This window comes from Cimex lectularius, unplaced genomic scaffold, assembly GCF_000648675.2.
Source record: "Cimex lectularius strain Harlan isolate CLEC.00 unplaced genomic scaffold, Clec_2.1 scaffold5, whole genome shotgun sequence".
NCBI classification, from domain to species: domain Eukaryota; kingdom Metazoa; phylum Arthropoda; class Insecta; order Hemiptera; family Cimicidae; genus Cimex; species Cimex lectularius.
The window spans coordinates 130743-157316 of record NW_019392993.1 but is presented as its reverse complement, the minus strand read 5'-3'; the positions used below and the strand labels follow the sequence as shown (position 1 = coordinate 157316).

Genomic DNA, 26574 nt, shown 5'->3' with positions numbered 1-26574 from the left:
ATGGGTTAAAATTAAACCTCCATAGGGAGAAACGCCCGCCGAATAATTTCATAAAATGCCAAACGGGCTGAGAGACATTTTGCGATGAAATAGCGGAATTTTTGTCAGCGTCATCGTCACCAGGGAGTCCGGCGCCCGTATGATTCAGATATTAAGGTCCCTCGATTAGGTGCCCTCTTCCTGTCGTCGCCTTCTTCCCTTTGCTACAATGAATAGCGATAAAACTCCGTCCTATAGGTCGGCCAGAAGGTCAAAACGCTAGTAATTACTATGCCCTTTAGACCTTGATATTTTGTAAATGTCGGGAAGCGCAGGACAACCACCCCCGTCCTTTTACCTGTCACAACTTTGCAACCATCCTTTCAGGGGGCTTAACAAAACTAGAACAACTCTCCCAACCACGACTTATAAGTTTTATCGCTTTTTCACAAGAGAGACACCTTCTAAATTTGATTTGTATTAATTACTTTGGTATACATGCCAAAATGATTCTTGTACATTTTAATTATACAATTTTTTATATTTAATTATCTCATATTTACTTTATTCAACTTTAAAGTAAACACTGGATTTTGTAAGAACTTTTCCCTACCTTATTGTGCTTTTCTCACATGTGTTTAAATAAAAATATTTATCCCCCTTTTTTTTGTTGCTTAGTTCACTTTTTATTTACTACGTTTAATGCAGCAATAAATTTGTTTTTCCCTGAATGTAATTTTTTTTCTTTTTAATTATAGTTTATACAGTGGTAATATACATTTCTTCGAGATATTTGTAGAATCTTGTTTATCTTTTCAGAATTGCCTAATGTTATTTGCATAGGTATTGGGTTTGTTTTTTCTTTATTTATATTCGTTTAAAGAGAACTATAAATTTTTTCCCAGTATTGTCGCTTTATCCTTAATTACAATGCTTATACATTACAATAATTTCCTTAATATGTACTCCAGTAATTATACATAGGTGCTCTTCTTGTTTTTTTTGTTCTTTTTTTTAATTTTATTACTATTTAGTTATTTATCGCTTCTCTTTGCATGTAAGAGGCAACAGATGCAAAAATTTCAATTAAATTTCTTTTAGCAGTAAGTCGCAAAATATTAGATGGAGAGCCAGTAGAGACCCTAGGAGAAAATGTTTAACCACGGGATTTTATGCAAATTCAAAGTTATTGCAACCGTTAGAAAGGTTAATTTGTCTACTCTGACCCTATACCAACAACCTTCAATTTTTATGACAATATAAGAAAGAAAAATTTACCTTCAAAAATAAAACCAACGTTATTCAAGGCACCACCAAAGCACTTTCACATAACAATTTAACGAGGGTTAGCTAAGGACGTGGTCACAAAATATTACACAAATGTCCGACAGTTCTTGGCTTTTTTGTTTTTAAGGCTCTGCTTGTAAGAAAGCATTTATTGCCGTGAATAGCTAAGTGAGTATAAACGTGGTGTATTACGTTAGATTTATATTAGGGACTTCCAACTTCCTATGTGTGCTTTAACTTAACTTTTTTTTCGCAATAGGGGCTTTCACCATGTACAATCGTATTGTACTATAATAAAAGTTCATTAATGATTAATGAAAATGGGAAGAGTGAGGTTGTTTTATCCTGCACAATTTTGATATGTTTGGTTTAATTTAGCTGTCGACAGCCCCCTGGGAAGGGACGATCACTTGGACATCTGGCTTCAGGGTCTCGCGACCCAGCCAGATGACGGGGTAACTCCCTTAATAGACCCTAGGGTCAGCATATCGGGGCGTGACAACGTTTCGGGATGAAAGTCAAATGATCTTGAAATACAAGTACAACAAAGACAAAATCCGATGTTTTTTTAAATTATGTAAATAACTTTAATAAATTTTCCCTGTTCCTAGGGCTCATTGGCAAGAACGCTCGGATACATGTCTAATATTTTTCGACTTTGAATTTCCAAAAATGTTCAATTTCAATCGGTGATTCCACGTCCAATGCCGGGGGAGGCCTGTCAGTTCAATTTTTATTGAATTTTATTTAGTAGTTTTAATTATTAAGGTCAAAACTGTTATTTTCCTCACTTATAATGTCACAGAAATCACTTGAAACTAATTAAGCTTTCTAACGGTTAAAATATTTATTTTGTGTTTGTCATAAAAATCCGTGTAAATTGGTTTTAAATAGGGCTTATTACAAAGCGTCTTTCGGTTTTTATATCTTTTATTTATCTAATCTCATGAAATATCATCCTGCATATTATTTTCTTATCCTAGGTGAAAAAATCGACTAATATATATAACAACTCTAAAATACATACACAACAAAATCAGAAAAAATAACCAAAAAATATATACATTACTTAATTTTTTTAAATGTTTTAAAGTAGGTATTTAAATTTGGTGAATCTCAATAAACGCTTGTACATTGATATACATATATTTTCTGGTTTGGTCTCAGCTTTTGTAATTATTTCGTTCATCTTCGTATCAATATTACTCTTCATTTCTTTACTCTTGCTGAAAATTTATTAATTACTTTACAGGGGTAATACACATTCTTCTTGAAGATCTATGTTTAAATAAACTTTTCAGAATTTTAAAATTTTATGCTGGTTGATACGATTGTATAGTAGCGTTTATTATTCTAGCAGGATTTGTTGTTCCGTATGCTTTTATTTATATTAATTTATATGTATCTTTTTAATAGTGTCGTTTATATTCGTTTCTCTGTATTTCTTTCCTTTATTCGTTTTGTCCTTTTATAATATACTATTATAGAGAAGTAATAATTATTCATATTTTGAGATGTATTGGTAGAATCGTATTGTTTTGTTGGCATAGCAATTTTTTTTCTTTCACGACTTTCTTTTTTTTTTCTTGTGTGAACACTATTTTCTGTCAGTCGTCGGCTAAATGCTACCGCATCTCACTGAAATACATCGGACATGTAGCGTCTTCTTCAGTATAAATAAGTCCCTTCACACGTGATACTAATGCAATAAAGGTACGTTAAAAAACAATAACAACAAACAATAAAAACAAACAAGGTGCAAACAAAAGCAAACACAACAGGGAGTTAAAAACCTAAACTAAATCTAACCTAATTCACCACGTCCATATATCCTTAGCCATTCACGTAAATAAATGCTTTCATGCACGTAGAACCTTTGAACCTGTATATACAACTAAAAGTTGGAGAGGCGATGTATTCGATAGTCCAGTAACTAGTTTGACAGATCCCTGAGATACTCTATTCCGCCGTATCCCCGTGCCCACAGTTAGTCACGCAAATAAATACATTCTTACATGTTCTCTCTCCATACTTTCCATACCGAGAACATTTTTTCTCTTAACATGTGTCCTCAAGGGGCATTGTCGACCAGTTAGTATTGTGACCAGCAAAAAAAACCACATACGCACATATTTGTAATAGTATTTTGATATGTACAGACTACAAATACATTTTATTTTTAAAAAGTTAACTTTATTGACAATTGAGTTATTCAACAATAATTAAATACTAGTTTTTTCCCTACTGTGAGCAATTTTTATCACTTATCGTCTGCATGCGGGGGCCCCTTCGATATTAGTATCTCATAGATAGTATTAATCATCACAAAAGATGGTTTTGTGTTTTTATGATTTTCATGAGTTCAAAATATTGATAAAAAAGTTTAATTTTATTATTCCATTTATACTTAACCCTCAAATAAAATGGGAATAATGTTTATTAAGGGGGCAATCCTTACATTTGTACACAATTTAAAAAATTTATATTTTTCCCCTTTAAAAAAAGGCTACCACCAAAGAACATTCACGTAAAAATGGAACTAAGTAAATTTTCAACTGAAACAAAGTAGATTCTAATAAAAGCTAGACAAAGCTGACAACTCATAGTTTTTACAAAACCTACTTCATAAAAGTACGCGACGTGAGCAGTGTCGTTTAATAAGCTTAAAGTATTGAGAGATTTTCAGTGAATCGATTCTACTTTTTTCATATTATTTAATCATTCAAATTCACCGTCGGTTTGTTGTATAAACTCCTAGAGAGCCATGATTTATGACACATTATGGGTAAACTTGCAAGATTGCAAGAATAACGATCCTGTGGCCATCTCATCATGGGACATGCAAGATTCCAATCGAGTGGTCCGCAATTACCGGTATCAACATAATCTGATACCTAACCTAGTTTTTTGCCGGGCTAAATGCACAACAGATGTCGAAAGTTTAAGCTATACATTTTTTTTTCTTTCAATTCTATAACTTTGACATGCTTAAAAAAGTAACTTACAGGTTATAATATGGCGTTAAAACTTCATCATGTATTCTAATTTATTTATCATTTATAAATATGTTCCCGGAATTATAAAAATAAAAGACTTCATATTTTTGTGAAATTATTAACTTACTACTCTCGTATTGGACGAAGAAGACAAACGTAAAAGTTTACTCAAGTAATTTTAGAGTAATTAACCATCCCATATAGTGGCTTCTCATACCTTATCACCAATAACCAATACATATTCCATATAGTGATCTAACCTTTGATAACCATCCCTAATCTTCATTAATCATAATTAACCATCATTAAATGTTCTTAATGCAACAATCAGTATCCATTTATAATGATTTTTAACCCAACCTTAGTCAACTAATTCCAATCATCACTGACGATTTCTAAACATCAATAACCACATGTAGTACATCCTTCTTGTATATTACCTTTTGTTGCATAATAAATGGTAGTTGATGGTGGTTAAATGAGGTTAGGAAGCGGAGGGTTGGGTATAACCATTGCAGTCTTTTGGTTTATTGTCCTTTTCTCAGTTCTTTAGTTCAGATCAACCTGAGATCATTGATCGCTGTTGTGGAATTCTTTATCCCAGAACATCATCTCCCTATGTCCAATGAGTGTTGGTTTGCATTGAAATATAATGTAGGTGGTAGTTCCTTTCTCCTTATAACCTATAAATTGGATCATCATTGAATCTACATGTTGTGTGTGTGTTTTGTCAGATACCAATGACCAATTACTACTACCCTATTCTAACTAATAACCATATTCCTACTATCCTTGATACAACTATTGCTACACTTGCTAGCTAGCTCTAATCAGCTTAATCCTCCATATTAATCATCTAATGAACCATAGCCTAACCTCTCTAAGATCTAACCAACCAGATATTTCATTCATGTTACACGCGTGTTATTATGAGCTCAGATTGATCCAATGAGTAACCTAGTTTAATATAAGAACTAAATTTATCAGCCATCCTTGATTGACCCAACCACCCGTTTTTATCACCTCTTTAATTTAATATAAAAAAAATCTTATGTATGGCTGTCAGACATGTCATTACGTATTGGCAAATTTTGAGTAAGATAAAAGTATATTTTAGAAATTAGTGAAAAGTAAATAGCAATACAGCACTGTAGTAAATAAAGAAAAACCATATTTTAAAACTAACATTTCACCGAAACATTGAATGCAAAACATTCTCAATTCAAATCAAGTTTGTGTTAAACAAATTTTGCCATTGACTTTAAATAATCCATAAGAGACATTTGAACATTTGAGAAAACAAAAATAATATTAGTAAATATATTCAATTAGCATAAAAATCTTCAGTTATTTCAGGCTTTATTGTTTGATGTAGGTTTTCCTTCGACTGGGATTCCAGAAATTAGTGAAACTTGAGGACGTATAAACTTTAATTTGTCTAAATAGTACTGTTTAAATTACCTTATTTTTATTTTATTTATTTATTTAATAATTTACACCAAAGAACACAATGATTGTAAAATACCCATTGCATTTATTTTGATTAACAAGCTCCTTCTCCAAATCAATAAAGAAAAAAATTTAACTTTTAGCAGGGAAAGTTCTTTTTAGTTAATAGGTAGGAAACAATGCACTAAATGTCATCTTTCGAAACATTACAATTATTTTTAGTACAAAAATAATGTGTATCCCATCCATTATGGTTCCCGTGACGTAAATGATTTTCAACAGTTTTAATGGCTTAATATTTTTATCTAGTTTATGGTATATTTATAAGTGATAAACTGTATTTAAGTCCTTTGCCAATAAGAGAAGAAAATGGTATTCGTGCTATCTAGTGGCTATGAGCAAGACCTGTTCGTTGACTGTGCTGCTCTCTCTCACTAGGCGCTTGATTTGCAACTTGCAAGGGGGCTTAGTTTTTTTATGCACCGCTATGATGGTACGGGCTTGACTCAAATTACTCGGGGATGGATCAATTTCTTTTCCAACTTTATTCTTTAGCGTAAATTTTTATTGATTAAAACAGGCCGTACCTTTAAAAAATAGTTGACTATGAATTGGATTGTAAACTATGAAAAAAGTAGGAGAATGAAAGAAATGATATCTTTATTGAGATAAGTAATTTCGCAGTCCACCGATTCTTATACCCCTCGTGACCGATGTTTAAAATGCATATGGTCTCGCCTTATATGTTAGGAATGTTAATCGTTTAGTGATCTTAACAGCCCGTATGTTGTGATTCAATCAACAATCGTTTACAGCTTCCATGTTTGAATTCACAGCTTTCAACCCCCTTGGCCTGCTTTTTGGGTTTTTAAACTGTATTTTGTATAAATTTCAAACTCACCTCCATGTCAAGTTGGTGTAAGGCCATTTTTCACCCTGGACTGTAAATCTTTTTTTTCTCCGGCTCGTCTCGACGGGAAAGTCTTTGACGCCGCACCTCGGGAGAGACATCAAGGCCCTCGTCGCCTCGTCCATCTCGCCAGTCTCAGGGATGTTTCCGAAACGCTGTGGTAAAAAAAAATTAAAAGTTTAAGCAATGTCAAATACAATCAAACAGACTTTTACTGGCCACAAGAAACAAGTCTAGAAGAAAAAACGACTCCGATCCACAAAAGTTTAACGTTTTAGAATTTCAAAGTAATTAACCCTTTTATATAGCAAACAGTAGCATAAAAACATTTTTCCGGAACAATCAATATGATTCCCAAACCTGTAAAGAAGCGACATCAACTCTTATCGATCGCGTTGCTAACTAAGTTTCTTGTTAAATATTTTCGAAAGTTGTCCAAATTTTTTATGCACTTTATCCAACAATCAATTTGTATCATCCATGCCCACAACTTCATCAAGTGGGTACATTTCGTACTGCGACGAAGAAAAAAAAATCTCTCTGGAACTCTTCATTGAAGCAAAAAAGTCATTTGACGAGGTTGGGTCTAGTCCTTGGCGAAGGGGATTTTAATCGCCTGGTAGGGTAAAGGGGTGGAACATGGACATATTGGGCTAATGGGTTATGGTAAAGGGAGTATGGTAGAACCTTAAAAATCTATATGAATTAGCATATCTATAAAGGGTTTTTTGAGGTCGTTGTGATGGGGGTTGGAAAATCACAAGGTGCTGAGATTAGTAGGTAGGTTGACTGTGATTCTGATGACTGGATATTGTAAGGTTTAGCATGCTCTATTCCGTACCCTTAAATCGATGTCAGTAGTATGTTTACTCCATTCGGCTATTATCTGAACGTGAACCTGGAACTCCTCCGAAGCAATTGCGTGGTCGTCAGAGGCGACGGTCGTGATGAAAGGATGCAAAGGACAGTGTGTTTGAAGTATCTGTGGTGTAAAGGAGAAACATTGGTCCGAAGTATATGTAGGTTCTTTTTTGAAATAAAGGATGATGCGGAATGCAGTCACTTAGTCTTTCTTTTTTCCTACTTGTCTTTGCACAATCGAAACTCATGAAAAGCAAAAGTATGTGGTGATTTGGTGCTGACTTGACCGAAGTTTTAGTAAAGCATATTTCGACTATCCTTACGTCTTCCAAACAGTAGTTAATGAACCTGCAGCACCCTATATTTAAGCAGGACTCCACTGGCTTAAGTCAGTCGCGTCGAAGAGTTCTCACATTCACTGATGAAGCAGCCACGCATGCATTAAGCAATCCTCTCAACATCTTACACTCATCGCTCTCAGCTGTCCTTGATCCACTCGACAACAATAAAAGCTTTTTCTACAACCATCATCTTCATCGACAGTGTGAATGGCACTGCAAACTACCGTCGGGGCCCGCTGCCTATCCGAGAATATATAGTGCTCAATACTACCACTGCATCATATGCCCTTTTCGGGGGCATACTTACTTTAAATACTTACACACTTCACTACCGGCCAATGGTGGTTTTTAAGCATAATTCTTCGGTTTATATCTACTGTATCGACTATAAAAATAACCACCTAATTCATTGGTGTCTGGTACCTACTGGTTATACCTGTCCTTCTCTAACAGTCTCTAAATATTAGTTACAATTTCTACTGATTCCTAGCCACTTTTAACAATAGCATAGATGATCACTTCAAATGATCAGTAATCATTTCTTCCGATTGGTATCAATTAGATTCACTATCTCTAACCACATTGATGGATGATATTAATGATCACTATCAGGTAACACAACCACCTATTTTTTTGTTTCTATAAAATACTTGGACTTACTAATTTTTTACATGTGTTTCAACTAATTCGATAACACTTTTCCTACCTGTTTGTTTCATTTTTTATATTTGTTTATTTTTGCGCTCGTACCTTTAACCGTGGGGTCTAATCTCGTGAAATGCTCCAGTTGTGATCCATCGACCCTTTAAAAAATGCATTTCCCCTATCTATCAAGGCACGTCAATTCAAACGTCGGCATATATTATTGAGAGATCACGGACAATGCTGTCGAATAGCCGATTGCCAACTGGACGGAAACTGGTAAAACGGATAAAACATTTGGAATATTCAGGAGAGGACCTTTCTGTTGAAATATGGCCTTGTTTATCATAAATTCACAAAAGTTATATTACCAAAACTGCTGAAGTTATTCCCATCTCGTTTTGGATCTAACGAGGGGAACACCGATTTTAAAGAAACTTTGGTGATACTTACTACAAGCCAATGCGCCCTAGATGAGAAAAAATATTTCCGCTAATCGAAGCATTTTTTTTTTAAATCTCCGTTCCAGTTTCTCTCGTAGGTATACTAGGAGCCGTAGATGAATAATAGATTTTTTTTTTGTTACTGTGGAAACCCTTTTTATTAACAGTAAATCAATGAAATGTAAAATATAAACTAAATAAATGCTTACAATTAAAATGAAAAATAAAATAAAATACATCTTCCACTATACAGCATGGTAATAAACCGTACATCAGAATGTTACAGACTGTTAATCATCAATAGAGATGGTTAGAGATTTTTTTCAGAATTTTTCATTTATGATTGTAATTGGTTAAGTGTGGTTAGAATTTCTTAGAAAAGGTTTGGAGTGATTTGAATTTGTTAGAGGTGGTTAGGAACTTGACCAAGTTGAAAATCATGTTCGAAGATAGATTGTTATGGGATTGTTAAACTTGGTTAGCTATAATCAGAGATGTTTAGAGAAGGTTTACATTTGTCAGAGATGGTTAGGAATTTTTAAAATGTGTTAGTTAAGATTAGAGATGGTTTATGGAAGGTTTAAATTTGTCGGAAATGGCGAGAGATGGTCACAATTTGTTAGTTATCACTGGAGGTGTTTATAGATGGTTTAAATTTATCAGAGATGGCAAGAGATTGTCACAATTTGTTAGTTATGATTGGAGATGGTTAAAATTTGTTAGCATGATTAGAGTTAGCTATGAAAGATTTAAATTTGTCGGAGATGGTTAGCGATTTTAAAATGTTTTAGGTAAGATTAGTGATGGTTATGGAGGGTTTAAATTTGTCAAAGATGATTAGGGATTCTTAATATTATTACTGGTATTTCTCTGGTTGACAGAATGTAACGGAAAATTTGCAAATTTGTCATATATTCGTTTTATAAAATGCGTCAAAAATTTCGTTGAATTAGTCGAGGGGAATTCACATCCGCAGATAAACTAAAAGTGTAATTTCTTGAGTGAGGCTACTTCAATAATAAAAGTAGCCTGTTCCCTTTGTTATATCAAAATATGTTCGGCCAAATTTTATAAAACATTAGTGCAATATGTAACATTTGCTTCGTAATATATCGGGCTTGAAAGTGATTTGCCTGTGTTACCCCCTCTCTAAAAAATAAAAAATAAATAAAATTATTTACTTACCTACTTTACCGACATTAGCGGCATTAATAAAAATTTGTTTTGTAATAATAATATAGACAAATTAACATTTTATTTGACTGAGCTGAATCCAACCCCAAAGCATAACTGGTTTTCTGTGTGCCACTTCAAGAAACATTTATTTTTACGAATAATATAATGTGCAGATATTTAAATAGTACTTTTTTTTGCCGACTAGCTGCTAGGGCCATTGTCGGCTCCTCATGTCGATTCTATCTCGTGGTTTTTCTATTTTTTTTTTTCTCCTAAGACCGACAGGGCGTTTTTTCAGCTTCATTCACGCCAATAAATACATTCATACACAATAAAACTCTCATTCACTATCCTACTTATTCTAAATATAAATTATTAGTTATTCTAATTGGCATGACAAGTCTGTGGGCACTCGATAATCCATCAAAGACGATGTCCATATATACTTAACCCTTCACGCAAATAAATACATACACACAATCGCGTATTTTTACAAATTTATAAAAGTAAAGAACCTAGACTGCTTTGGTATGCCTGTGAGTACTCGCCATCACAAACACACTCGACCATACTCCAATGTTCACGCTAATAAATACATTCACTCAAATTATGAATATTTCAACCAACATATATAATATATATGTTATATCATCAAATTAAAATTGTAGCATAATATTTTATTTTAGTGTATTTTAATGCCAAATGACATTTTTATTGTACAGACACGTTTTAGTCCACCTTTGTAGTTTTACAGTCACATAACAACGCGGCATAAATTGCCTGATGATTGATTAAGTAGAAATTAACTGTCGGAAGCGAAATTGCATAATTGAGACTCTTAATTAACACGAATTTCGTTTTATTCGAACGAGCAACCTTTATCGTGCAAATTTTCAATCTTTGGATGATTTCTATCGATTTAAAATATCGAGTTATTTTTTTAATATAAAAAACAAACCTGTAACTGCTTCATTGCTTGTTTTAATTGATCATCCGTCCTTAAGTATCCAGTCTCGTGGTCAGATTCTGGGAGGTAGCCAAACTGAGTTAAGTAGGATATCTGCAAGAAAGAGAAAATACTCTTATCATAAATTATCAATTAAAATTGTACTTATTTATGAGTGATTTTTTTAAAAACATGATTCCATTTCTTTAGATCCTTGGTAAAATAGGCTCTCTTTTTTTTATTGTCACTCATTCTTCTCTTCTTATGAAAGAGCATTCTATTCGCGTGCTCAGCGAAGCTTATCGAATTCATTATCGCCGCTGGAATTCACAAGTTAAATGTTAACGCCCTGTAGGGCCGGGGTTGTTAAGTAAAAGTAGAAATACCAACCCCCGTCTCGACTTCAGCTTGTTTCGGTTATTCACTTAAAGGGCTGACACTCCCCAATGAACATAAAACAACATACAACCCGTCGTGAATAATGTTTTCAAACTTTAATTTCCTTGTATTATCATCTTACGATTGCTGGAATTGAAAATAAAAGATACCCAGGTTTACCTAGGCTCGACCCAGCTTGCAACTGTTTCTAAAAAGCCTAATCCTTATAAAACCTATATTTTTATAAAGGTTAACATAATTAAGTCAATTAAATAAAATATTAAAAGCCAATTCGTCATATGTCAATTTCTAGTGCGTTATGCCTTCCTGGACAGACGAATATTCAAGTCATTTCATAAAACTGCTGAGAAGCATGTGGCTCCAACAGATGGTTGTTGTGACAAATTGGTTAGTCAGAACAGGAAACCGGTAAAATCATGCTCATCTATTTTTTCTAACATTGTCACATGTAAGTTAAGTGCAAAATTAAGGATATGCAATGAGGTGAGAAATATAACAAGGAAACCTTCAACATGTCAATTAAATTAAAGATGTTTTTAATCATATTTTACTATCTCTTTAGAGATTAATCAATGTAATTCTGGCTCAAAATATATCTTCCATCATTAACAGGTTCATCAGAAATAGTATTACTTTACCCTTAACCGTGAAATTGTTTTAAAACAAACTTAATTCATTTCATGTTTCATAATATGGCCATTAAAGAGCGTGCTTAGGGTGTTAACGATTTGTTATAGATGGTTAAATACCAGACCATGTTGAAATTCATATTCAGACATGATACATCGTTATGAGAATGTTATTTTTTAGCTATGATTAGAGATGCTAGAGAATGTTTATATTTTTCAGATATGGTTAGAGATGGTAAAAATTTGTTTTTTCTGATCAGAAATGGTTATGAAGAGTTGAAATTTGTCAGATATTGTTACAAACTAGAAGAAGTTGTTAGTTACGTTCGAAAAAGATAGGAGATATGTACTTAGAATTTATTAGCTACGATATATGGTTATGAGAACGTTATTTTTTTTAGCTATGCTTAGAGATGCTAGAGAAGGTTTACATTTTTCAGAGATGGTTAGAGATGGCAAAAATTGGTTTGCTCTGATTAGAAATGGTTATGAAGAGTTGAAATTTGTCAGATATTGTTACAAACTAGAAGAAGTTGTTGGTTACGTTCGAAAAAGATAGGTGATACTTAGAATTTATTAGCTATGATTAGATGGTTATGAGAGTGTTATTTTTTTTAGCTATGATTAGAGATGCTAGAGAAGGTTTATATTTTTCAGATATGGTTACAGATGGTAAAAATTTGTTTGTTCTGATTAGAAATGGTTATAAAGAATTAAAATTCGTCTATCATGACTTCGATCCCCTCGGGCACTAACTTCCCATCTCAACCCCACCTTTTGAATTTTCCCTCCTTTTTGCCATTTTTCAAATGTCGTGTAATTGTGTTAGAGCCCGAGGGGATCGAAGTCATGATGGCTCAACTGGTAGAGTAGCGGCGTATCAAGCTGAAGGTCGTGGGTTCGAATCCCGCTCGTGACACTGACTTTTTATCTCAACTTAAAAACCTTAATTAATTGAATGTAACTAACAACTTCTTCTAGTTTGTAACCATATCTGACGAATTTTAATTCTTTATAACCATAATAATTGAATGTTATTAATTGGTCAAGCGGACTACGAAAATTAGTGAATTTAGTTTTTAGTTACGTTCGAAAAAGATAGGAGATACTTGGAGTTTATTAGCTACGATATATGGTTATGAGAATGTTATTTTTTTTAGCTATGATTGAGAGGCTAAAGAAGGCTTATATTTTTCAGATATGGTTAGAGATGGTAAAAATTTGTTTTTTCTGATCAGAAATGGTTATGAAGAGTTGAAATTTGTCAGATATTGTTACAAACTAGAAGAAGTTGTTAGTTACGTTCAAAAAAGATAGGACATACATAGAATTTATTAGCTACGATTAGATGGTTAGGAATGGTTTAAGTTTGACAGAGATGGTAAGATATTGTTAAAATAAGCTTATTCTGTTTATAAATATATCGTTATGGAAGGTTTAAATATGTCAGAGATGGTTAGAGTTACTTAAAATATGTTTGTTTTGATTAGAATGGTTATGGTTGGTTTAAAGGTGTCAGAGATGGTTAGAGATTCTGAGTATATGCTTGTTCTGAATGGTTATGATTTTGAAATTTCTCAGGTTAGAAACCGGAAGAAGTTGTTAGTTATGTTGGGAGATGATAAAAGATAGTTCAAATTTATTAGCTATAATTAGACTGGACATTGTTAAAATATGTTTGTCTGATCGGAGTTTTAAATTTTGGTTATGAGATGGTTAAAAACTAAGAGAAATTGTTAGATTTGTTGATTGTGAGATTCGTAGGAAGTTTAATTCTTGTTTTGATGTGATTTGGGGTTCTAAAAATCTATCAGTATATGGTAATTTATATGGTTAGGGATGGCTAGGAATTCTTAGATAACTATTCATTATTGCACATACATTTTAAGTAAAAACATTTAGGGTAATCCATCCTATGGAAAGGGTTGGTTTTAGTTGGGATGTGAATGATTTGAAAAAGCTGTCTCCAGAAATGATTAGCCTTATTTAAAAATGATGGGAGATGCTCACATATTTAATTTATTGAGGTTGATTTGAATATTTTTATATCAGGATTTTTTTCTATGCAAATTGAAGCCATTGTGGAGGAGCCCAGGGCCAAATTAAATCTCCCAGTACTCTCTGGTCCGATTTCTCATCACTCCCGTTTTTCTAGCTTCCGGCCATTACAACATTAAGATGTCACTCACTTCTTTTATGTTTGAAACTGATTGAAAGTGGATTGTGTCGATTCAAAAGGAAACCGTCCTCGATTTGTTTGTCTTCGACGTGTAAAAGGTCAAATTTAAATTTAAAAAGCAGGAAACCAAGTTGTTGTTTGCCTACAATCATAAAAAAACACTTTATTGGTGGTTTTGAACGAGGATTAGTCAAAATGCCTAAACAATGTATCGTATTTTTAAAAAGAGATCAGTAAAATAATTATCCGCACTGTTACATTATTAATAAATACGTTTTTGAAAACGTGTAACCTTAAACAGGTTATTATTGATGCCCTTTAAAAAAATAATAAAAACTTCGATACGACCCAAATAAAAAATAAGGATTAGGTTAAACGTGGAAGGTTTCTGATTAAAAACTTCTGGGTCAGCAGCTGTTGAAACAATTTTCTAACGTGCCATAGCCATAATTGTCAACCACTGTCTTTATCCTTCAGCCTATGCCCTCGCCATGCCCAAAAAGGATAAAAGGAATGTTTCACAGGTCGGTGATCTCAAAAACAAAAAATAAAACATAACCTGCAGATAAAGGGCAATATAACAAGTTAAATGGAACTGATTGGCCATGAACCGCGTTCGACCTCTTCCCTATTAACTTTCGTATAATTCTATCTTCATTAGTATAATGTACTTAGCTTTTTTTACGTTTTACCAAAATCTAAATTTGTCGAAAATTGAATATTTAACCAAGTGAAAAACATAAAGTGGAATTATCACTAACAAAAGTATCGTTTATTATAGATGTTCATACATTTTATATCGACGACAGATAATATATAATAATGCGTGATTAAACGAGCATTCACCATAATTTTTTATGAAATAAAAAAAATATAATTATTGTTTGTTAACCACTATGAGGGGGTCCCAGTACATAAAGGAATCTGTGTAGGAGAGGATTTGCAAGACAAATACAACAAACCTTATACCATCAGACTGCCAAGCAGACCTAAAAACATTGCCGTATAAAACTGTCACATCCAAAATCGTATTATGTATCCAAAACCTCGGAAAACCTAACAATATTGGGTGGCAGAGCACAAAGGAATTCTGTGTAATGGACAAGCAGACAAACTAGAAAGAGGAGAACCTCAAAGACCAAATATAGGCCCAGGAGCTAAGAATGGATCCGCACAAAGCAAAATAAATAAACAAAAATAAAAGTTGAACTCTAGAGGTGCCAGACACAGTTTACGTATGGTATAAGAACGGTCGTCAAACTAGTACACACATTGATACAGCTAAAGATTAATTTCAGGAAATAATGGGGTCTATACAGGTCCACTGGTATCTTCGAAAACACAAAGCATGGATATATTCAACAAAGATCCTTTTTTTTTGGAAGTGCAACTACTACCCATATTATTCTCGAATGAGAAACAACTGTTCACTGAAGATAATCTAGGGTGCCCAGATGACCTGGGAAAAATAATAGCATCAATGACCTTCTGCTTCATAAAAGAAACACCGAACCAATTGAACTAACCTAAGGAACTAGAAAAAGCACAATAAACCAAAGGGTGCAGTACTTGGGGAATATTAAACCACCGCTTCCTGTAACCTCGTCTCCATCATGATTAACTAGTAACGCTTAGGGTAATAATTATAGTAACAAATTTATGTTTTTTTAAATTTTATTTTATTGTTAGCGACGGGTAGGGATTATTAAGTTAAGGAAGGTTAGTGATGGTTAAACACAGGATATTTGGATAATGGAGGTCGTGGTTAGTAATGATTCGGAATTTTCAGGGATGGTTAGCTAAGGTTAGATCATTAGTTTTGGTTGTGGTAATAACACAAGAGTAACTTCCATAAGGGATAGCTGCAGATAATAAATAAATTTGGAAAAACGTAACTATAACCATCTTCAACCTTCCGTTTAGTTTGCTTCGAACAGTAAAAACCCGTTATTGAACTTTTAACACCGCCAATAGCAATAAAAATATTTTTAACCACTAACCAGACAATCTTATCCACGATAAACCACCTGTAATCTCAAATGACCAAACCTCTACATCTGAATGTAACTACCTTAACCATTAGTGATATAGATAAGATATATAGGATGTAGGGTGCCCGAGGAGCCTCTTGCTCCTCGACTTAATAGATTTAGTGTGCGCCTGCCTTTGTCCTATGTTCAGAGTTCAGTTTTAAAGTGTTAAACAGACTCTATAGCCTGGATAAAGGTTCTTTTGTGTGGGTGACTGCGGTTTTTCTTCACCTAATAGCCGAAACATACGCCTGATTAGCCGTTAACCTTAACAAACTCAAATAGACTCTACCTCAAGGTTTAACTACCAATATCCATTTATCAACAACCCTAACTACTATAAGCAATACGCAACTACAACCCTTAACCAAAATAAACCCTACAAACCCCTAACCAATATATGCCTACTACGTCCAACCACTCCAACCATCTCTCAACACACTAAAAATGTGTAACCATCCTTTTATCACTAACAATTTATAAGCAACTCTAACCATCACCAAACGTCTCTAATAATCATTCATATGTAGCCTGGCTTCTACGATATAATTCGTTCTGTAGATGGTATAATTCTAAAATATTGTTCTAGTTTAGCTCATTTTCTATCACGAGTAGCTATTTGAAATTGTCGTCGAAACATTTACAATGGTCACTGATGATCTTCGTCTGTTACATATCGTTTCTTGGTATAAACCTTTGACAAGGAATTACTGTTTATTTAGTTTTAACCTATTGCTTACTATCTCTTCTTTACTATCGTCATCTAACTATCCTTAACCCTTATTCTTCTCTAATCATAAATAAAAATTCATAACTACCCCTTGCCTTAACATCTTTAACACCAATTATAATCATCACTGTCTTCCTGGTTGATTACTGTTTTGTTCGCATATACGTATTATACACTTGGACAACTTTATAGCCATCTTATCTTCCTAAACTGCTCTAATCATCATCGTTGTAAGTCATTCCAAATTCATCAACCATTTCGAGTGCTCCATAACCTCCTACAGCTAGTAACTACCACCAAAGCTAGCCGTAGAATCGTCAACCTTGTAAACCAAACCGTCAGTAGTGACACAATTACAAATTCCATCCACAAACAGTGAAACTCTTTTTATAAAACTGGTGATTCAGAGGCATTTGAGTCTTAAAAGTTATCATGTAAGAGTATCACATGACAGGTAGAGAAAACGTTTCTGAATTAGTGAATCTATATTTACGGATTAAACAAGTTTTATATTTAGAAATTATTCAATCTGTAAAATTTAGATTATTGACGTAGGTGAGGCAGCCTAATATGGGATTTTCCATGAATCGCAGTTACCAAAAAACATATGAATAGCCCTACGAGTAAAATTATTACTTTGAAACACGTTTTAAAAGATCATAGGAAGATATTTTTCCATACTTTTTGGGTTGCTAAGATTTTTTTTAAAGAGAGAGAGAGCGAGAGAGAAGGTTATTTTTCTCTTAACAATTTACGGTCTAGTTGGTCCGACAATTTTCAATTTGTCCAAGTTCTATCCAGTATCTTGTCAAGTAAGAGGGCTGTATCAGTGGCATTGCTCTGACCGTCATTAAGGCCAAGTTCACTGAAGAAGGCTCATTCATTCTGCTGACAAAGATTAACAAAAACGATATGGTTATTGATTTATTCTGTCTCATCACCTCTCCCGACCACTTCACGAAATATAATTTTTATTTATTCTTTGACAACTCAAATACCGCCGTTCAATGTCGATTTATCGACGGTGTAAATACTTTCCTAACATATTCTTTTTAAAGGGTTTCTAGCTTTGAGAATAGAAGAGGATTCTTACCAGGCTTGGGGTAAAAATAGTGGAAGGCGCAACAAGGCGTGTAGAATGATCAGAAATAATCAAGAAAGTGTGAACAACATCCCCAACATCCCTCGGCCCTCCCTTTGCAACGATATTATACATTTATTCTATTAACAACCTAAAGGAAATGCTACCGCCATTAATAGACAAACAAAAGTATATATTTTTCATCTAGCCTTAAAATACATTATTTTTATTTTCTGTTGAGAATGCACGATAATCACAGCTGATACAAAACTAGAATTCGCTGATCCAGAGATGATCGACCTGCTGGCATCAATCCAAACAAGACCTTTCACCCTGCTTAGTACCTATTTATTAATGCATTTAATTCTGGCCTACAGGGATCACTTATCTTGGCAATGTTAGCGGAGAGAAGGGATACGGTATTTTATACTAACTTTAACAATTACAAAATTTTTAAAATAAGATTTGTATCAAAACAAACAATTGAACTGTCGTTAATAAGTTATACTTTTCTCTGATCTACATCATTATGTATGGATTTTTTTTTTTTAGTTGTTCTGTCCTATTCTGCATTTGCCTGGTTGTTTTTTCCGTTATGCTTTGACCAATGTTCTGCTCTTTATTATTGTTCTTTAGTTTAACTTGTCCTGCTCTATTTTACATTTTATTCTCCTTTTATTTTGACAAAAGTTTTTTTTCTGTTGTTCATTACACTTCATGTTGTTCGACTGTATATTGCTTCTGTTCTAGATGTCTCTTCTGTTCTACACTTTCTCTACTCGTACCTCTATCGTATTAAAATGTGTTCTACTTAATTGTGTGCCGATTTCTTTTTACTATTAAACCACATTTTTTGTTTAAGCGCTTGTTTTCTTCTGGGACGAATGAGCCAAGGGATCACCACTAAACGCAAATTCCTACTGGTACACTGACGTCTCCAAGACCGACAAGGGCCCGGGGCTGGAGTCTTCGGGATGAATCCAAAGACTGAACCGACAGTAAACTAGGTAAACATGCTACAGTTTTCCAGTCTGAAATCATAGCGATTGAAATCGACTGCGCAAGGGAAATAAAAAGGCTAGGTATACATTCCCGGAAGATAGCCATCTTCTCTGAGAATCAGGCAGCACTAAAGGCCCTGATGCGAGATGAAGGCAAAAAGTGTTTGGACCTGAATGGAGGACCTGGCGGAAGTCAGCGACACTAATGTCTTGATCCTGGCATGGGTGCCTGGGCAATCGCGGCATAAATGCAACGAAAAAGTTGACATGTTGGCCGAAGAGGGATCTTTCCACAAAAGAGGATACATCTCAAAATGAATCCTTAATGAGTCCAAAACCAGGTGGAACAATACCACAGATATGAGGCATGCAAAAGATTCATAGAAGGGCTATCCCCAAAACTTACAAAGCAATTTACTGGAATGCGACCGCAAGCGAACCAGGATTCTGGTCGGACTCCTGACAGGGCACTGCGACTTAAGAAAGCACATGCACCGGACAGAAGAAACACTGTGTAGATATTGCCAGGAAGAGGAGGAGACCACAGAACTCATGTTTTGGTGAAGGTCTATGCAGGTGCAGATTCTTGGGACTAGGACTGGAAAACCTCAAGATCCTACGAGCAGCCGCTGGTTGATTAACAACCTGAAGCTGGCCAGTGAGTTATAAAAAACGGGAGAGCACAATAGATCTACTCAGGTCGAGGTGCAGAAGGCCTTGTGGCCGCTTCCTTTATCCCTATCTCTGTCCCCTATCCGTCCATTACTAATAGTTTGTTATTGACTTTCATTTAGCTTGCTTTATTTTACATTTTATTCTTTTTTTAAACTGTATTGTCGTCCTTTCCAGACAATTCTATTCAATTATGTTCTATGTTAATTTTCCCTTCTGTCTGTGGTTTATTGTATTCCATGTATATTGTTTCCATTTCTTATTTCATTTTCACTACCTGTACCTCTGTTATCCTAAGCCGTGTTCTTGTGAAAATCACTATTGACAATCGTTAATATGATTTTCATAAATGATGAATGTGATAAAGATCAACATTAAAAATTTTCTCTAACTTGTTTTGTTTGGACGTTAAGATGTGAAAGAAACAGGGAGAGTTGTATGAGGAGAAATTGACCCTAATGACGACTGATGTTTTGTCATGTCGACAAATTTCAGTACAAGAAAAAGCTTCTTCCGAACAAAGATTTTTTATTTATTTACCCTATCTTTGTTCTTCCTTTATGAAGCTGTTAAATGTCACGTTTCCTTCTTTTATCACTAAGTTTATCAACAAGGGATTAAAATGTCCATTTTTGCATTAGTTGAAGAAAAAAGAAATATATATACTTGACATGTGGCCGGATCGAGGCTGATAAATCAGTGCTAATTGAGCTAAAAAGCCGTTTCCCACCGAGTCAGGACACGTGGCTTTTATCTGAATCTTAAGTTTAGTCAAGAGCATGGGAATTTTTTATAGCTTTGTCAAAAGACGTCACATGCAGAACCCTTCGGGAGAACTGATCATTACAATTATTCAGTCATATATAGTTGCAAGTCGGAAACACCTTAAACCATTAAAATCGAAAACCATCCAGTTGCCCTTTTTTTACAATAATGATGCTAACCCTCGGTCAGGATTGCTCAAGGCGTGACTCATGGGAATGAAGAACGTCGACACGTGTTTCACTATTTCACCCTAGGTTGGCAAGACTATAAATAGGGACAGTCTTAGGTCGTTTTCAGAATGATTCTTCCTCGTATCGCGACCATAAACTAGAAAGTGATGTTCATTAGACAAGTGATTTGCTAAAAGAAAATAAAGCCAACGTGTGGAATATTTATACAATAATTCAACATTCATGATTGTAAAATTTCAATAGTATGTATTTACATAAGGCTGAAATTTTTGTACATAATAATAATCAGCAGAATGAAAACTTTACTTAAAAATGTTACAGTAGTAACATTTTAAGTAATACTATTGTAATATTGTTACAATACCTACAGCATAAAAACATTAACTCTTTAGATTACCAACACAAACAGCACTGACAAATTTGTCCAGTTTCGATTAACGGGGATTGCCATTTAGAAAGGTAAATAATTAAATATATTGAAATAGTAAATAAACTTCTAAACGCCCCAGCGTCAGAAAACATTGTCGGTATGATCTTGCAAGATATTAGCTGACTTTTAGGCGTCTAAGGTAGTAAATCGGTATGATGGTTTAATGTTAAGTTAATTTTCTAAGTTAAAAGTAAGATATTGCTAATTTGTTCTAGATTTTCAGCCATTTTGCCGCAATTCGAGTTGAAATCCATATGTGAGAGAGTGGGTGAAAGAAAGAGAGAGAGTTTTTTAAAAATTAAATTTATTTATTAAAACTGGTCTTATCAGACCAACCATTAATTTTACAATAATATTATAGAATAAATAAATGTTTACATTCTTATAAACCCATTGGCTTTACATTTCACTATTCACTATTCATGTTTAACTACACAGTTCATATGGCTTTGTTTTTTTAATTTTTTGACCATGTTTCGGTTATGTAAGAGTTTGGTCGCTTCCACATTCTCGTGTTGGCTGAGGCGAGCCTGGTGTTTGGCGGTAAATTTTTGTATATCCGCCGTGAATGCAGGGATCTTAAGATCCCTATGTAAACCCTATGTAAGTCCTTACTTCTTATGTACCAAGGTGCATTGACCAGGTTACATAAGAATATAAAAAACATATAAAAAAAAATGTTAAGATTTTATTTTGGAGTGTTTGTATCGTTCCAATTTTAGTATATGTACCGCCGAAGCGAGTACGATACGGAGTGTTTGTATGATTTTGATATTCCTGTGTTTGGTACAACCCCACAGTTCAATAACCTATGTCCACATAGGCTTTATGACTTGTTTATATAATGTATTGTNTGCAGACATAAACAGTGTGTGAGAGCGGGTGTGTGTGTGTGAGTGAGTGAGAGAGAGAGTGAGTGAGAGAGAGAGTGAGTGAGTGAGAGAGAGAGAGAGAGAGAGAGAGAGAGAAAGAGAAGGAATAAATATCGTTTTATTTCAAAAATCTTGCAAATTAGGTCGCGAACGACCTCTCTTACAATAACAAGAAGAGAGAGAGAGAGAGAGAGAGAGAGAGAGAGAGAGAGAGAGAGAGAGGGAGAGAGAAATGGTGAGGGAGAGAGTGAGAAATAGACAGATGAGAAAGTGAGAGAGAGAGAGAAAATGAGAAAGAGAGAAAGAAAAAGAAAGAGAGAGACCGAGTAAGGGAGATACATAGATAGATAGACAGATTGATAGATAGATAGAGAGAAAGAGAGAGTTGTTTTATTTAAAAAATGTCGCAAATTTAGGTCGTAACTACCTCCTTTATAATTAAGCGAATAATGTATTTAGACATTATAGAATATGATTTTAGAGATTATGAAGTATCCATGCAGAGAAAATTGAAATGTGTAGAATCATAACACTAAAAAGGGCCAGGTTAACGGGAACAAAATATGCAGAAGTGGAGGTATCTCTTGTTTATCCCTGTTTATAACGTTATAAGATTATATGTATGATGTCGGTCTAATAACCATTTCACTGACCATAGCCAACCATCCATTACTGTCGGTTCCATTTTTCGCAAACTCTCTTAACGTTTAACAGTTCTAATCATCTCGAAATATTGTCTTTTCCGCATGGAAAATCAAGGGAGGAAGTGAACGAGAGAACAAGAAAAAAGATAAATTGAGATTATGATAAGGCTTTGACACTGTTTCTGCTTGAATATATGCTTTGAAAATTAATATGGTTGCTAGTTCTTTCCAGCATAACAGACAATTCTAAAAAAACAAAAAAAAATAAATAGAGTTAGCGAAAGTTCGTGTCGGTTCTTTGAAACATGAAGACTATCACAAGAGCTATTTTCGTCGGAAGTAGTTGATGTAACGTCTGCCTCGAGACCTACAGCGAGAAAAGAAGACAGTCTGAGGGCGTATATTTCGTACACAAAAAATAATCCTCCCTCCCTGGAACTCTTCCGGAACGGATCATAAGTAATTTGATCGATCCATGAGTAATGGATTAAACCAGTTAACTGTGAACGTTGCTTTTTTCCCGGTTGAACACCTGGCTCGTGCACATGGTGGTTGCATTTAGCCAAAACCGATTACAGCACAACTCTTTACATCCAGGGTGATAGTTAATAAGATTTATTTCTCTGTTGTGAAACAGGAGCTAAAAGGTTTCGTAAGAGGACATTGGTAATTCTATGCGTTCCGAAATGTACAATTTATTCCTTAATTATCATAAAAAGGTAATGAACTTTCACACATCCTCCTCTCGGATTTTTTACTGGGAGATTATTTCTAATAATTTGTTTGTTTAGCAGTACGTTGAAAGATTGCAGTTCAATACGGTGTTTTCAGAGGTTGAACGAGAAAAGGTGTATAGGACCTTTTTTGAATGGATGTATGTTGCTGACCCTCATAGATACGAGCAGTACCATGAGGTTGAGGTAAAACAATCTTTTTGCTTTTAGATTAATGTGGAATTTGAACTCGTGTATTCTAGATCATATTCTCCTAACAAGGATTTTTTTTGTAGGTACACTCCAGTTGAGCATAGAGTCTAATAATACTAGGCATTTTACAACATCCTCTTTTAAAAGTCCAACCCTAAATGGGCGTTACTTATGGTCGATTTATGGCCTTTCAATAGGGGAATGAATTCCATGTCAGCTTGGTTTGGTTCATTCATCGAGCATGAGCACCATAGTATTGTTCAACAATTTTTGCAACTACTCTTTTGCATTATCAGTTGCTTGTCGATAGACAAATTGCGCTTGTACACGTTGTAAGAAGATCTCTGGGGTAAATAAAGTAGAAAAAAGGCCCAATAACTTCGCCTTGAGGTACTCTCAGTTTTATCAGTCTTGTTTCTTTCCAAGTACAGTTTGTGGATAGTGTCTGATAGAAAGGGTTTTATTTTACAAAGCTGACCTTCATATGGAACGTTCACTGTATCAATATATCCCAAGCAGACATTTTTTCTTTTTTTGATCTTGAGAATGACATCAACTAGACAGCTCTTCAGCGCGCGAATGATAATTTCTGTATTCATATTGGGTGTTTTGGAGGAGGGGTAGAAGTTACTCAATTAACTTGAGAAGTAGTATCTTCGCTAGTATTTTTGACAAATAGATATAAGACGTATAGATCGATGGCTAACTGGAAACGGGCAGATGATAAATAATCTTCAGCAATTCTTCTGTCATATCATACCGTACGGCGATGCCAGGCTTACTAGCATGCCTGGGACAATCTAACTGACAGAAAGATTTCTTTTAATTTGTACATTCTTAAATTTACTCGTGTGTTTTTCGAAAATCACATCTTACTATAGCATACAGGAGGAGGACAATAAACCCAATGGTTCCTCGACCGAAAAGGCTTCATACTTTTGTCAATTTCATGAATTAAATGTGACTTCGAGTCGTATCAAACTAAAAATTTAGCGAGAGTAGGCGGACCAGTATTTCCAAATGTATGGATGATGCTCAACAATTCCTCAACCGAAAGGCTTCATATATTCGTCAATTTCATGAATTATACGGTCACTTCGAGTCATTTCATACTAAAACAGCGAGACTAGGCGGACCTTGGTGGCCAGGAATGATCCGCATGCAGGAAAATATCCGACTATTTATCAGCAAAATTTCTTCATTTTATATTGACATTTGATTATGTTGTTCTCAATGTACTGCCCATTGTTTGTTTATGCCAATCCAATAAAATCTATGATTTTCCATGAATATAAGGAATACAAATGTAATTGTATTCAGAACTTCTTAAATTTATTAAAAAAATAACAATACTCAGTTTAAAGGAGCTTTTATAAAAGAAACCCTTTGATGCGGCTTTATATAATTAACACATGGTACTTTGTAATTAGAGCACTTATCTAAAAATGCTTGACCGGGCGTACACTTGACCCTAGCCTCTCGTCATTTATACATATCATCAAACGAGACCACTTTTTCGTGGTATGAGATCGAATCCGAGATTTTTCAGTATATATATTTTTTTATATATTTAAGTGTATCCCACACGCTATAATGGTTTCTTTTGTCTGAGAGCAAGGTGGATTTATGGATTAAACGGAGTCCGAATCTTGAGAAAATATTTACAAGATTAAAGACAGTGAAAACAAGAATTCCTGAGTAAGCGGAGACCTCGTGGGGATCTTCGCAGACTTAAGTATTGATCGCGTCTAAAATAGTGGTCATATATTTGTAAATAGGACATTTTCGCCTCTCGGCCTATTCACGACCAATACAAATTTTATCGCAATCCAATAAAATGCAATATTCTCCGAATGATTTTAATCGTTTTTACAGTTTGCGATAAAAACACACTTGTTTTCTATTCTGTGCTGTCTTGGATCTTGAAAAATACATACATAGTTACATACATCTATATTTAATCGTCTGGCTGTTTATTGGAGTATTTACCAAAACAAACAAGCCACAAATATATATATATATATATATTTTTTTTTTATTGCTTTTAATTAACCGGTACGACATGGTCAACAAACCATCCCTTATAATGCCAAGATTATTCGCTCATAAACCTTTGTATTTCTTATTTTACTATTACTATAAAATAAGCATAATTGTTATAATAAAATTATGCTTACATTATTCTTTAAACGAGGATAAAACTTATAAAATTATTCTAATTTTTATAGAAAGCCTCCAGAGCCGATAACTGAAAATCGATTCGAGGGATGGGCACGCAAACTGTACTGATCATTAAAATCGTAAGTGTTTCATTATCATACATATTTTCGATAAGGCACGTCTGGGATATGTTAACCGGATTTCAAGTGCGCTATTTCGTAAACTCTTCTAATATTAGGCTTTAGTTTTAGTTTACTTACTACGTATTAGATTCTTATAGTAGAATTTGGCAAAAAAAAATCAGAAAGAAGAAACAAGTAATAGTGAGAAAGGAAAGAATAAATAGTTAGTCAAAGCACGATAACATTGAATTACATCAAGAACTTTCAAGCAGATAATGTAACCAAAAAATAATTAATCGTTAGCGAAGTACAAAAACTCAGTAATTTAAAAAGTTATGGATAATAATAATAATAAATTTCTGACCATCTAAAATATGAAAATGGACGTTTATGTACATGCTATTATTTATTTTAGTACAACGCCACATACAACACAATGTGTGTTTATAGTAGCAGTAGTAGTGTAGCATGTGTGTGTATGGGAGAGGGAGGGAGAGAGAGAGAGAGAGAGAGAGAGAGAGAGAGAGAGAGAGAGAGAGAGAGAGAGGGAGGGAAGAGATAGAGATAAATGATAAAATTTGTAATACATTTTAGAAATATACAGGAGAGAGAGACAATTCCTCACTGAAGATGGCACAAAGCCGAAGGTGTTTGAATAATATCAAAACCCACGAGTGTAGACGGACCCAGTGCCGGGTCAACATGGGTTAATC

The 26574-nt window shown here is 34.2% G+C and overlaps 1 protein-coding gene and 1 long non-coding RNA gene across 4 annotated transcripts in view; one reads left to right on the top strand and one right to left on the bottom strand.

Annotated features, from left to right (window-relative positions):
• LOC106664922 (matrix metalloproteinase-2-like) overlaps positions 1-26574 on the bottom strand; it is a 90098-nt gene that overhangs the window by 35451 nt on the left and 28073 nt on the right. The window contains exons 2-3 of one of the 2 annotated variants that reach the window (XM_014391009.2): positions 11043-11144; positions 6613-6776 (exon numbers count right to left, since the gene is read on the bottom strand). In XM_014391009.2, coding sequence (XP_014246495.1) covers positions 6613-6776; positions 11043-11144 — 266 coding nt within the window. Of the gene's footprint in view, positions 1-6612; positions 6777-8918; positions 8937-11042; positions 11145-26574 lie in introns of those variants that run through there. The other variant, XM_014391010.2, reaches the window with a different exon arrangement.
• LOC106664923 overlaps positions 2834-26574 on the top strand; it is a 40175-nt gene continuing 16434 nt past the window's right edge. Inside the window, exons 1-3 of one of the 2 annotated variants that reach the window (XR_001340247.2) lie at positions 2834-2979; positions 18941-19085; positions 25808-25879. This is a non-coding gene — a long non-coding RNA (uncharacterized LOC106664923). Of the gene's footprint in view, positions 2980-18940; positions 19086-23170; positions 23373-23447; positions 23574-25807; positions 25880-26574 lie in introns of those variants that run through there. The other variant, XR_001340246.1, reaches the window with a different exon arrangement.